This window comes from Harpia harpyja, chromosome 4 (assembly GCF_026419915.1).
Source record: "Harpia harpyja isolate bHarHar1 chromosome 4, bHarHar1 primary haplotype, whole genome shotgun sequence".
In the NCBI taxonomy this organism is placed as follows: domain Eukaryota; kingdom Metazoa; phylum Chordata; class Aves; order Accipitriformes; family Accipitridae; genus Harpia; species Harpia harpyja.
The window spans coordinates 53,674,289-53,688,053 of NC_068943.1; the positions used below are offsets into that span (position 1 = coordinate 53,674,289).

General features: G+C 38.9%; 1 protein-coding gene across 2 annotated transcripts in view; it reads left to right on the forward strand.

Annotated features, from left to right (window-relative positions):
- PLCB1 (phospholipase C beta 1) overlaps positions 1-13,765 on the forward strand; it is a 420,728-nt gene that overhangs the window by 332,934 nt on the left and 74,029 nt on the right. For both annotated transcript variants that reach the window (XM_052784065.1, XM_052784066.1), the window contains exons 20-25: positions 615-779; positions 2,707-2,806; positions 5,614-5,718; positions 6,487-6,596; positions 11,690-11,822; positions 12,512-12,565. In XM_052784065.1, the coding sequence (XP_052640025.1) occupies positions 615-779; positions 2,707-2,806; positions 5,614-5,718; positions 6,487-6,596; positions 11,690-11,822; positions 12,512-12,565 (667 nt within the window). The remainder of the gene's footprint in view (positions 1-614; positions 780-2,706; positions 2,807-5,613; positions 5,719-6,486; positions 6,597-11,689; positions 11,823-12,511; positions 12,566-13,765) is intronic.

Genomic DNA, 13,765 nt, shown 5'->3' on the forward strand with positions numbered 1-13,765 from the left:
TCTGAAGTAATTGCAGGCCTTTCTTTAACCTTTTAAAGCTGAGAGTTGTTTCCTGTTAAAAATAAGAACTAGAAAAGACCAGCCACTTTATAGTTGGTTTTGTTTTCATAGTGAAACTCCTGACCCTCTGTGAAGAGCCTTTATTAGAATACCAACTTTTTAGCTTGTTTTATCCCTTGCAGTTAAAAGCATATGTAGTTTCTCTGCTGCTTATACCTCTTTTCTTCCGGCATTTTTTGAACCTGTTGTTGAAACTGGATAGAAATTAGAGTTCTTAAAGATACCGTGTTGTGGAAATAGGCAGCCAGATTGAGGGTGAGATCCAAACAAGTATTCCTGCTGAGGGAAGGGCAGCAGCATGATCTCAACAACATTATCGCTCACAGGGGAATTCAGGACCACAGGGTCACAAGAAACCAGGCCTCATAAGTTGTTTTTCTTTGTCTGCAATATTAAACAGTGGTTTTTTGTTTATTGTGGTTTTGGGTTTGTTTTGCTTTATTTTAAATGCATACTATCTGATCATTAATGAGAATTATCCACCTGCACTTCAGCCACTCATTTCCTAATCCACCAAAGCGGTCTCTAGTGATCCTCCTTTGTTTTGGTTTTAGATAATTTCGGGTCAGTTTCTTTCTGATAAAAAAGTTGGTACCTATGTGGAAGTCGACATGTTTGGCCTGCCTGTGGATACAAGAAGAAAAGCTTTGAAAACCAAGACCTCTCAAGGCAATGCAGTTAATCCTGTCTGGGAAGAGGAAACCATAGTGTTTAAGAAGGTCAGTGTAACACTTGCTTCCCAAATGTGCATTGTGCTTGTTTTGTCACTGTCCAGTAGGGTAATTCTGTGGCTTACCGAACTTTTGCATTTGTTAGAAAGAAGAAAAAGAGATTCTGAATAGTTGTTTCTTGAACTGTTTATTATTAACCACTTTTGGTGTAATTTTGCTGCTCTAGTTGTGCTAGCTCCTACTAAAATAAACGAGTTTAAAGTCACCTTGATTGTTTCACTGACACAGCTGGAAGCAGCAGACATGTCAATAGACTCATCTGCATGGCACAGTGCAGTGCCACGCTATGAATGAGCAAGCGCAGATCCCAGCAGCAGTTCAGCTGAATTACCATGGCGTTTTGCCTTGGCTGAACAGCCCTCCTGTTAACCTGTGAGCAAGACGATGTGAATACAGCTGTAACAATCTGGCTGTCCAAGCTAGCACATTCAAAGCAATCTGTTATCTCTGCTTAGCGCTAGATTGTGCTATATAAATACAACCTAGGGGATGAAACCCCATAAATCCCATCCACTTGAAATGAGACGTAGGCTCCTGAGTTACTCATGCAATTTGAACAATATTACTCAGACTTAATTCTCTAAACTTTGAGGGAGTAGAAAATATCGAGCATGTTTTAGGATTGTGCAGTGTTAATGTCTTATTGTGCTTCACAATACACTTGCAGCCTGTTTTTTAACAGAATCCCTGGGTTTTGCTTATTGGGCACTGTGTTTAAGTGGATCCTGAGTCCAAGTGTTTGTAAAACAATTTCTTTCATATTTCTCTCAGCAAATGTAGTTCACAGAGTTGTTTATACAATTGGTACTTGCAGCCCTGCTTTCTAGGGAGTACAGCACTTTTCCCTGAATATTTGGCCTTCTGAATGACTTTCCTTTGGCAGCCTGCCAGAGCTTAAGTTTGGAAACATCACTAGCATTTTTCTTCTGTAATGAACTTCTAATTAGTGTACTTCATTTCTCTATTTAGTTAATGATTGTGCCTGACTGCCTCTGTGCTCAGAGAAGCATAAATTACTATTTTTAGTAATGTTGAAAATAAATTAGAGAAGCTCTTACTTTTGGATTGTTGCTTTTTTTTTTTTCCCCTTTCATTGTCTAGATAAATTTTAGCATATGTTCTGAAAAAATGCATATCTGTGCCCAGGTTAAAAATGTGTGTATTTCTATGTATATTTGCATTAAGTAAGAAAATTAGATTTAATTATGCTACACATTTTTTTAAAGGAATATTAAAGATTCCTATTTTAGTAGGGTAGTTTAAGTAACCTTTTCTGATTTCTTGTTTTCTTTTTTCACTGTTTGGCCTTCTTTCTTATGTAGTGCCAAGAAAACATCCAATACTAGTAAACGTCCTGGCTGATTAAACCTCTTTAGCCCAACCAGTGAACGTGCTGCAGCACTGGAAAATTCTACTGGGGTTGACATAGTTCGTGTAATTCATACATTCACACTCTGCAAAACAGGTTGAGTTGCTTGTTGAGTTTTCAACACTAATATGCCTATCGGTGACTTTTCTTAGAAGTAAGTAATCCCATTGGTACAAACAAAAGGAAAAAAAACATGTAGGGCTGTGCGTAATAAGCAGGAAACAGAGTGGCATTCAAGAGTGATAGGAGTTCAGCTGCTATAGTCCCTTGTATCATATTGAAAATATAGGGTCAAATTGCTGGGTTGAATATACTATGCACACATCCCACCTCAAGTTTCTTGATTGAAAAATGCTTCTATTAGAGTTATTTTGACACACAGGTGCATACACCCTGACCTCTTTCTTATTTGGTAAGACCTTCCTATGGATGTGTAGATGTTAATATCTGCTAGACTGAACTTTCTGTCTGCTATATAGCCTATGTCTGGAAGGAGCTGTTTCATTCAGTGCAAAAAGTTAATAATGCAACAATATTGCTTTCTAGGTCGTCTTACCTTCCCTGGCATGTTTGAGGCTAGCAGTGTATGAAGAAGGAGGCAAATTTATTGGTCATCGGATATTACCAGTCTCAGCAATTCGACCAGGTGAACTTTTTTCTCCATTGATACAGACATTGTAAAAAGTGTGAAGAGTGAAAAGAAGCAGCAAGCCAGAATCCTAGTGCTGTAAATCAGCAGCCACTCTGCAGATTTATAGCAACTGGGGATTTGAATGATCTGTCTCAACTTTGAAACGGAAAATATTGTATTTCAGCAGAAATTTAAATTTGTAATGAACCAGGAAAACCAATAGAATTAAGCATCAGAGGCATGGTTGGCACTTACCGGTCTCCAGTAGATCAACTGTTTGTTCACAGTTCTATGCTAAAAGGTGCAATTGTACACTTTTAAGAGGAAAGAGGGCAGCAACAGCTAATTTTGATGTCATCTTTGTGAGAATGGAAGATTGCTGGGAATGAAAAAAAATATGCTCCTCTAATGTAATTTTTGCATGCATGCATGCAAGGACTGACCTATATGCCAGCTGTTGTATCTTTGCAAAACCTTTAAATCAACCCAAAATAACTTTTATCTTTATTGCTGAAAATTAAAAAAAAAAAAAAAAATCATTACTGGTCTCTTCCAAATCATATAATTATTTCTATTATAATTAGTGGCCACTTGACTGAAAATTGTCTCGTGTGACAACTCAGCCCTAATTTTCCAGGCCAGAGACTTGTTAGAGATCATGTTTCAGAAAGATGTGGTGACATTGGCATTTTGAGCAAGAGAAGTGTCTGACTTCAATGCCAGCTTTGCCAGGGAGGGGAGGAAACTAAACGAGGGCAAGCCTATGGCCATAAACATGCTCCTAGCTTCACTCACAGTAGAAAACTAAGAGTATCTGTGTTTACCCTGTACCTTATCTAACCAGTCGCAGCAGTAGCACAAAACTCCCCGTATCTAACAGTTGTTGTCCATATTATTCCTGGAGACCTGATCTCAGGTAATGTATATATCAGTCCCTTCTCTTGTGGCAGGTGATGTCAGGAGTGTTCTAAGAAGAGCTCCAAGCGGTTTTGTCTTAGCTGATGTGGGCCGCATGGCCTCACTGCAAGTGCAAACAGGCTAGCCATGGGAGGTGGCTGCTGGGCACGTCACTGCTCCAGGATTTCCTCACCAGTTGTCGCTTCTCCTTCCCTTCTCTCTACCCTGCTTTTGGCTATGCAACCCCTGTTGTGCCAGCTCTGCCAATCTCCACACCTTTTTTGTGAGCCAGCTCAGCTTACCAATCCAGCAGAAAACTCTCCACTGTTTTCTGTTGCTTAATGGATATAATTGCCTCATGGAGGATCTGCCAAGCTCCAGAGGAAGATAGGCGATTGGAGAGGAGAAAGGGACACGTGAAGGATTTCCCTCTTCTGGTGGAAGTGAGCTCTTCCCGCGGCTGATCCCCTTTTACGGCATTCACTCTTCATGCAGCACAGAGACCATTCAGAGCACTCAATCATGTACCTGCTTTTAAGCTTGTGCTTTTTAGAACAAAGGCCACTGTGCTAAATCATACAAGGACTTCTGAGAGCTTTTACTCGCAGGCCTATCTTCTGTCCTTTTGACTCCAGTAATCATTAGTTTACAGCATATGATGGAGAACAGCATGTTGATTTTGGTTTATGTATCTGCTGAAAATTTGCTGGAGGTGCTTGAGAGAACTGAGAAACCTTTGTAATATTTAATTTTTCTCTTTTCTGAGACATTAATGAAAACTATATCATACTATCACGCAAATCCACAGAATTAGCATTATTCCCATAGCAAGGATTTAACTGTTACTTGGGGAGGGAGTTGTTCAGATCAGCTAACTGAGGGTCCCCCCCAGATAAATGCATACTGCTCATGACTTTTATCTTGACATTACCCATATGTGCGGCTCTGTAATCATGCCTTAGAAGAACGACTTCAGCCATGGTGCAAGACACCAATTTGTGAGGCAGAGGATGCAGCTTTGCAGCACTGCAATGCTGTAAGAGTTTGTTGGGTCTGGAAGTCCTTTTCTCCCATTCCTACTTCCATCACTGTCTTTAAACTGGCATTAGTGTGTCTCACCTTACGGTGAGGCATTTTGAGGAGCTAAATTGATGGAACACTCTTCGCAGTTTCTGCAGGTTGCTTTTTCTGGAGTTTAGCTTGCTGAGCTGCCTATCTACAAAGTTAGAAAAGTGTCAGTGAACAGGAGAAAGAGCAGCAGATGGTGGTAGGTGGCTGGGAGAAAGGGTTTGGTGCTGCCCCATCTGTGTTGTCTCACCATTAGCTTGGCTAAGCTGCACTGTAATGTGTGCCCTCACTTATACAAGACAGCCAGCTTTCAAAATAGTCTGAAAATACTCTTTTTTTCAGATACATTTCCAAGGTTGGTCACATGATAGGATTCATACACACACACACTTTGTAGGTAAAGTGCTACATTGTCTATTTTTTTAATTAGATGCTGTGCTGTGGACAGACTATTACATCTTGGTTTTACTTGGCTGCTCAGATTCCTGAGTACTACAAGGGTCACTTCTGAAAATTAAGTAGGAGCTACAAAACTTAAAAAAAAAAAAAAAATGCAGCCAAAGGTAATAAAATAGAATACATAAAAAAATTATATAAATGACAATTTTTTGCATTATTAACAGATGTAAAAATAAAGGGAAAATACTATTTTGAACTGCAGTGTCATGTGCCTTTCTAACGGTCCCTTGTCTGTATACTTATCTCTGAAACCCTCAGGTAAATCTTTCCCTACCAGAAGTCCCTGGGGTTGCTTGCTCAGTTGGAGCCACACTATAAATAATAAATGATAACACAATTACACTGGAAATGCCTGTGGAAGAGTTTATGCTCTGAACTGGTTGTTTCTTTTTTTGCAGGCTATCACTACATTTGTCTGAGGAATGAGAGGAACCAACCTTTGACACTGCCAGCTCTCTTCGTGTACATAGAAGTCAAAGACTATGTACCTGATACTTATGCAGGTAATTCTGTGACATTTTCCTACTGGGAAATAGAAAGGTTAATTGAAATGCAAAATGAATGTGGTATAGATGACTTGCCATATTGGGATAACCGTCCTGTGAACAAACCTCTGCATCTGATGGATCATTATGTCTCATCACTCATACAAGATGGCCTGATTTACAGCAGCCTGCCTGAGGTTTAGGATTAGGGCCAACTCTTATTTTCAGCAGGCCTTGTATGACTCTAAAGGAGGAAATACCCCAGGCATTTGCCATTGAAACACAAATGAAACTTTGCTTACACAACACAGTAGTATGTAATTGTTTCCTAAGCTGAGTGCTATGCTTAATGTAAAGCATTGTATTTTGGAATCGGCCCTAAACAAGGATAGGTTTAAAGAGCATACTGTACTTCAGTGAAAAAAATGTATTCTGTATAGCTATTTTGATTTTTTTGAAAAAACGGGATTTTTACTAATGCTCCTCTATGCCTCATGTGAAGCAGGATCCTAGTTGGCTGATGCTGTAAGCTTTGAAAATCCATCATAAAACAAACACTGTGCAGAAAATGTACATCCATGAGACCAAGCACAAACTCAAAGAGGGTTTGCATTAAGAGTATTTGTGCACAATGGTGTACTCCCCTCCACTGTTATTTCTAGGACCTAGGAGTACCTATCAGCAGCAGATCTGTATGAAAAATAACAGTCTCTTTCTTAAAAGCTGAGGAGCACTGGAACTATAACATAAGGGGTTTGAGACTGAAGTTATTTGCGTTATTTCTAGATGTGATTGAGGCCTTATCCAATCCAATCAGATATGTAAACTTGATGGAGCAAAGAGCTAAGCAACTGGCCGCACTGACCCTGGAAGATGAAGAAGAGGTAAAGAAAGAGGTAAGGGAGTTTTCAGAGTCTCTGCAAATGATGGTACAGTATTTACAAGCACCTACTTTGCTTAGAAAGACAAATATTGAAAGTCCCTGGGAATTGTATCTGTTGATTACTTGAACACCTGTGAACATCTCACCTAGAATGAGACCGGGGTACATTACAGCCGAGAAGCATTGCACTGTGTGTGTGGTTTCACTGAAGGCAGCATGTTGTGCATGGACCAAGTTACTGTTCAGAGGTAGAGAGACACCAAAAGCTGAATAAAAAAACATGTTATGTGCATGCTGATTTGCAACTTTGTTATGTAGTAAATGAAATCTTCTTAAGTCATTGCCTGTTGTTTTCCAGTGTGATGCTGAAGTTCCCCTTACAAAAAAGATAACTCTGTGTCAGTAGCTTTTCCTGAAAATATTACAAATTTTCCAGAATTTCAGGCTCTGTTTCTGGAGAGGTTATTCTGTTCAGGAACATTCGTGTATCTCAGATTATGATGTTGCTATACATTCTCTGTGAGCAAATGTGCCCTAAAGAGACCCAGTATAATCATACAATAATTGAGAAGGGAAGGGGCCTCTGGAGGTCAACTGGTCCAACCCTTCATAGATCTTAGAAAGAGAGATGAAGAGGAGGAGACCATAGAGTCAATAAATGTTCAGGCCTACTCTGGCTTAGCTGAAAGCTATGGGAGCCACATTTTCAGTTGTTAGATATCTGGGTATATGTGGTTACCTACGGACTAATCCGTAAACCCTATTTGTCTGTATAATTGGAGGTGGTGTGCATACAAATCCATAGATGTTATTTTGAGCATAATTGAGAGTACTGGCAGTTCAGCTCTGGTTTCTCATAAACTCTATGCACATTCAAATGTTCAGTCTCTCTGTTCCAGACAGTTGTCATTGGGACGTCTTCTAGCAGTGTTTGAAAATATCAACCTTGTCTTTTAAAGATTGCTTGTGTCAGATGTTAGGCACATCATGTGAATCAAAAGGCACTCAGTACAGGTCCCTAGCGACGATGGAGAAACGCTTTATAATCCTAAACTGCCCTCAGCTCTGGTGCCTGTCTTCTTCAATTCTCAGATGTGCAAAGCCTCACTGAACTAGATTTTGTAACCAAGAATACATTCCCAAAGCAGACCAGATGAGTGAAAGTCATTACAATTCACTGGCCAACAATTTACTCTTTGTGCAGTGTCACAAGTTCGGCTGAATGAGGACACTGTGAAATGCTCAATAGTATCTTAGACATTTATCTAGGACACTCTACACATGAGATTCTATTTTAATAGCAAAGTCTTTTTTTAACATAATCCTTTAAATACCTTAGAGGTCATTTTTACTTTTGAAAAAGTACAGATTTTCCTGGTCTGTACAGGCTTATTTGTTAGTTAGAAAAATTCTGTCACAGAGTATCTTCTAAAGCAATTGAGAAGAAGTAAAGATGAATTGTAGTGCTCAGGTAGTGCTACCATATGTCAAGGAGCTTGAAAGCTCATAGGATAAAGGAGCTTGTTTGGAGTAGCAGAGAAATATTTTTTAAAAGAAAACTGTAATGATTGTAGTGGTGCTTTTGCTAAAAATGTATAACCATTCAGTTGGATAGACTAGCAAGGGACAGGTACAAAATTGGCACTTTAAGTGGCGATCTAAATATACCATTGTTACCTTTATTTGTAAACACCCTTTCTGGGTAAGGTATTTGGCAGCTGGGCTGTACTTGGAAATCTCACATTGCCTGATCATGTTGTGTGATGATAACATTTTCTTCATCGGTCAGCCAGGCTGACTGTTTTGTTCACCTACATTGGCCCGCAAGAATCACATCAGTTAATAATTGCAAGTACATTCACTGGCAACATAGCTAAATAAACTCAAGTATGTTTGCCAGAAATGTACACATAAGTGCACCTGGATTCAATTTTTCTATGTACAGTTTCAAATTTACGCACCATAAATATTTCCGTGCAAAGCTGTGCTGTCTCCTAGCACAGATTCTACCTCCCCATACCTCTTTCCCTCCCCTCACACACATTTATTTATCTGAGCTGGGTTCTTGCAGCTGCCACAGGAAAACTGAGAGTTTTTTTCTTTGCTCCCTAGAAGTTCAAACTGCGTCTCTGTAAGAAGTTCCCCAGGCTTCTTGCAAAACAGTAATCAAATAAGCTACCTAATAGTGAATTGTTTTGAATAAATAAATGAGCCTTTCTTTAGGCTTCAAATTACACTGCCTGTTAATTATCAGTGTAATAACACAAAGAATGCTGAAGAACTGCCAAAATTTACAGCATCTTTTCTGCATTTATTTGCAATGTTCCCATCATAAGTGTAACATGAATTCCTACCTTTAGCTTTCTGGTCAGTTCTTGCTTTCCAGCCTGGCCACAGAACAGCTATTTTTGCAGAATGGAAGCACTGTAATACCTCCAGTGTGGGTTTTGTACTTTTAACTGTACTTCTCTGAATACATTGTAAATCTTTATGAGAGTACAGGTGTGAACGTTGCCTTCTCTTCCCCTACCTGGTGTCCTTTACAGACAGGAGGAATAAGCCGTAGAAATTTTCAGAGAGTTCCTTGGCTTGGATTGATCCCAGCCTAAAGTAGGTTGATGTAACTAGTTTGTATGTTTTCACCCCCGCAGTCATGGCAGCAGAAGTGTGTAGGGGTCTAGGAAAAGCTAGCCAGAGTAAAATGCATTTTGGCTGCGGCTGCTGGTGTACTGTCCTTGGGGCTGCATGTTAATTCCCACTGCAGAGGCAGGGAGGCAGGAGGCCTTGCTGGCTCATTAGTGTGTCTGACACGGAAGCAGCAGAGTGTCTGACCTGTTGTTTCTACCCATAAAACAGTGTTGAAATGGAAACTATTGTTTTGCATGCCTGGATGTAAATCAAATGAAGCCAATTGGCTGCTTTGGTTAAATAAAATTATTTTGATAGGGAAAGTAAACAAAAACAGCTCTAGGGGAGCAGCTGCATTTAGCATATCTGATACCACTATTTAAAATGAAAATTCAGGCATAATTTTGCAAATCATGATGATCACAGCAAGTTACAGTAATGGAAATTAAGTTGATCTGACACTTCTTATAGGGAGACCTTGCTTAGACTTGCTTATGCTTTGCCAAGGAGGATAGAGGCAAACTGACTTAATAACTGCCCACCTAGCCTTAACAGTGCAACACAGAGGAGATCTCTCAACCCCAACACATTGCAACTTCTTTTCTCTGTAGAAATAGAAATAGACCATATAGATATGTACCTGTATGGGTATGTATCTTTCTACTTAGTAAATAACTGTCTTGTAAAGACATGGCAACATGTGGAATACAAACCATTTTCTGTCAATATTAAAACTATAAATTGTAAGGCTGGATAACATCATGTTTTTAAAAGAGCCTAAAATATTCTTCACTAAGGAAAAATCATGTTTACTTTAGCATTCTGTGTGATGAATTATGAGAAGAGAAACTGCGTTTTAATGAAATTAGATTGCTTGATGTAGTGAAAATTTCTCTTTATTCACTTCCTGATCCTGTCTCACATTTCTGCTTTAGTTTCTGAAAACAGATGGTTTATGTCCAAAACTGACAGGCTATATTAATAGTTTCTCAACAAGCTGTGATGCAGCATTTCGCACCACATACAAACCTAGTCCCAAAGTATGATAATACCCACTTGCCCATGCAGTGACTTTTGGGGCACAAACTTGCCAGAAGTTAGGAACTCTAGCTTTATTTGTGTGTTGATGATCTATATAGCAAACATTGTTTTTATTAAACTAATGAATTGCATCCTGTGAGGAGAGTATATTTTAAGGAGAATTGAGGGGATAACCATGTCTGTGCATGTTTGTCACAGCTACAGCTTTTGCCAGTCGCATGTTCTACTGTCATAAATGTTGGCTAGATCATGTTTTTCCTTATTTTATTGCAGTCAGTACTGCTTGATATAAATGAAGTTGTTGGCATTGGTTTTCAATTGCATCATGTTTCTGACTACAATATCTCTCTCCTATAATTTTGGTAGAAATAGGCTGTTGAGACAGAAACACTTTTGCAATATACAGTGTGTTGTCAGGGCCAAGATGAAGGAAATCAGCAGCAGGAGCAGCACAAAACAGTTAGATCAAAATATTTTGCAAGTGTGGAGTAATCACGGGGCAAAAAACAACTGTGGTATCCTGCCTCTGCGTGTAATGTGATTACCATCAAGGAGTGAAATGGAAGCAGCTGAAGGAATAAATCCAAAACTACCCTGAGACACCATGGCAACTGGCCCCTTGCAGGGACAGCAGGAAGCAGGGCTTGGCCATTTCAAAATAAAAATTGCTTCGAATGAGCTTCTGTTTGCTGAGTGCTGGGCACTTTGCTTATAACCTGATGGTCGCAAGGGAAATTATAAGATGTTCAGTGCATAGTACAACATACGCTGTAAGCCTGAGCCTTTAGGAAACTGGAGAGAAAGAAAAGATTGTGGAAAATGCTTAAATATTTGGATACCACAGAAGTATTTATGCAGCAGGATGGAGGTACTGTTTACATATTACCCTTGGAGTGTAATTAAAAGAATGTAAGATCTTGGGAATCAGAAGTATGTCTCTCTTCTGCAATAACAGTGAATAATGATAGTGCTGTGTGTATCTATGAAATTTAAAAGTAATTTTGTGTACATGTTTTGTTCACAGCAGGGATTTGAATAGCATTTTCATGCCAGCTTCTACATTATTTCTAGAAAGGTTTTATGGCAAAGAACAGTGCTTTTCAATAAAACACAGATTTCACATCTGGTGCAGCTAATATATACCGTACTGAAAAACGTCCCTGATGAGTTATACTGATGAGACACTTAAAATAAAAATACTTTTTCAGAATAATACATGCTCTATTTCTTCTTGAAATTTAGCCTGCAAAAATGAACCACCTGGATTACCATGGCTCTTAAGGATATCTGTTTGTTTGTTTGTTTTCTTTTAGAATGATTTATATATAACATTTACAAAATTTTACATTTGAAAAACGAGGCTAAACTAGACCTGCAGATAAACAATTTTAAGTCTGTTAGTTGGAAAGAGCAATATAAATCATTACGTATTTTCAGATTGACCATGGAGATGCACCGTCCGAAGCTAACAATGAACCTAGGCCAACACCAGCAGAAAATGGAGTAAATTACACTGCCTCTCTTACACCAAAACCAGCAACTCAGGTTGTCCATAGCCAACCAGCACCAGGTAAAAAAAACCAACGGAAAACAAAAAAAGTCCCACCTTTTCAAAATACATCTGGTTAATAATTTTTCACGTGCTTTGCATTTAAAGAACAAAGGGGGAGTTGTGCTTGTTTGTTTTGTTTTTATAAAATAGGTAGAAATTTTCCCACTACTTTTGTATGCTGTTAGGGCCAGTCTTCTTCAAATATACCAATATCTTCTAAGAGTTGCTTTTGTGGTGGAACTGAAGTTCATTACAAGCAAGAAAATTTGCTGGCTTTTGTTTTCTGTTGTTGTTGCAAGTGCAGGAATATCTTTAAATTGTTTTTACAAATATGCCTAATTTATGCATGTGGTTACACTTTATTCCACATACAAAATACAGTCTTAGATACTAACATATTTTGTATTGACATATCTCCTATAACAAATCCATGTTAAACCACAGTGTTTATAATTTTATGACTAAGTAAAACAGCAAAGTTCAGGTGGGTTTTTGGAAAGTTACCTTTTTGTGTTGGTTCATAGGATCGGTGTTGTTTTCCATGTTGCTACTCTTCTGCTCAAGAGATGTGTTTTCTCAAATGATTAATAAATGCCCATGTCAGTGTATGTCCTGTGTCACCTGCCATGTTTTAATATGCAATCAAGCAGCACAATGATGGCTGTTGTTTTAAAAGAATTAGAATTAGTCATCTCTTTTGTGTCTAGGTTCGGTGAAAGCACCTGCAAAGACAGAAGATCTTATTCAGAGTGTCCTCACAGGTAATAAATACACAGTTTACACTGCATGAATGATACGCTTTTTGTTCAAGAGAAACATTTTTTATTAAATAGGCCATCTGGCTTAGACATTTCTTTAAGTGATTAGGACTGCAGTAACTCATAGAAAATGTACATACCGTGTTTTCTTTCTCAGCTTTGAAGTTATTAAGTGTTTGAGCACATGTTTCATGAAATCGGTTTTGGGTGCCAACAGGGAATTTTTTAAAAATATCACATTGTTGTAGTTTCACAAGCACAACGTTATCATCTAATGCAGACAAAAGACCAGCATTATTATGAGAACAGAAGCTACATTTGCTCTGAATATTTTGAATAGTAGTGAAACCATTTTATCTTCATTAGCCTTGCAGTGTTCCCATTGCTCCTACAAAACTGAAATTACCATTACATTAAGCAAACTGGCCTGTCAGTTCGGTAGTGCCAAGACACATGAAACTCTGCATGTTGATTGCCTCTTATTCAATCTCCCTCATACAGTAGAAAGAGGCTGGCCTAGGTTTTGGGAGTACCTGCTGGCCTCATACAATCAGTCTGTTGTCTGGGAAGGGGTCTTCAGTCTGGTTTTTCCAGAGCTGTGACCCCAGATCATGCAAGTTATCACTCCCTCCAGTGCTTTTTTTTCTTTTTTCTCTTTCTTTCTTTTTTTTTTTTTTTTTAATTGCTGGTTTGGGGTGAGCTCGTCCAGGTCAGGCTAGCAGACACTGAGCTCAAGCTGTGATCTGGGTTCACAGAGCAGGATGTCCTTCATAGCTGCTGTTGGAGTAGCAGCACTGGAGTGCAGCTTTCAGCATTTAGCTACCGATCCTTTGCTGGACTGACAACCAGATGGCCATGACACCTCTGATGCAGGGTCTCCATGTTATGTAGCCCATCCAGAGAGAAGGGAGACTTGAAGTGTTGGTACAGTGGGTACAAAACTGATCTGTGGTCATGTCTATGTAAGATCATGTTTTTATAAACTGAACTGATGGGAATCTTCTGCAGCTGAAAGGGGTTGAGGAAAGAAAGTGCATGTGTTTTATTTTGCTACACATCTTGGTGTTCTAAATTTTCATCTCACTTCTTACCCTTCTATCAATTAAATTTGCTACAGTATTTTCAATCTGGTTAGCTTATTTCCAGATAAATCTACTCAGTTAGTTTAAGCTAGCACATTTCACTTACCTGCAGTAAACAAGC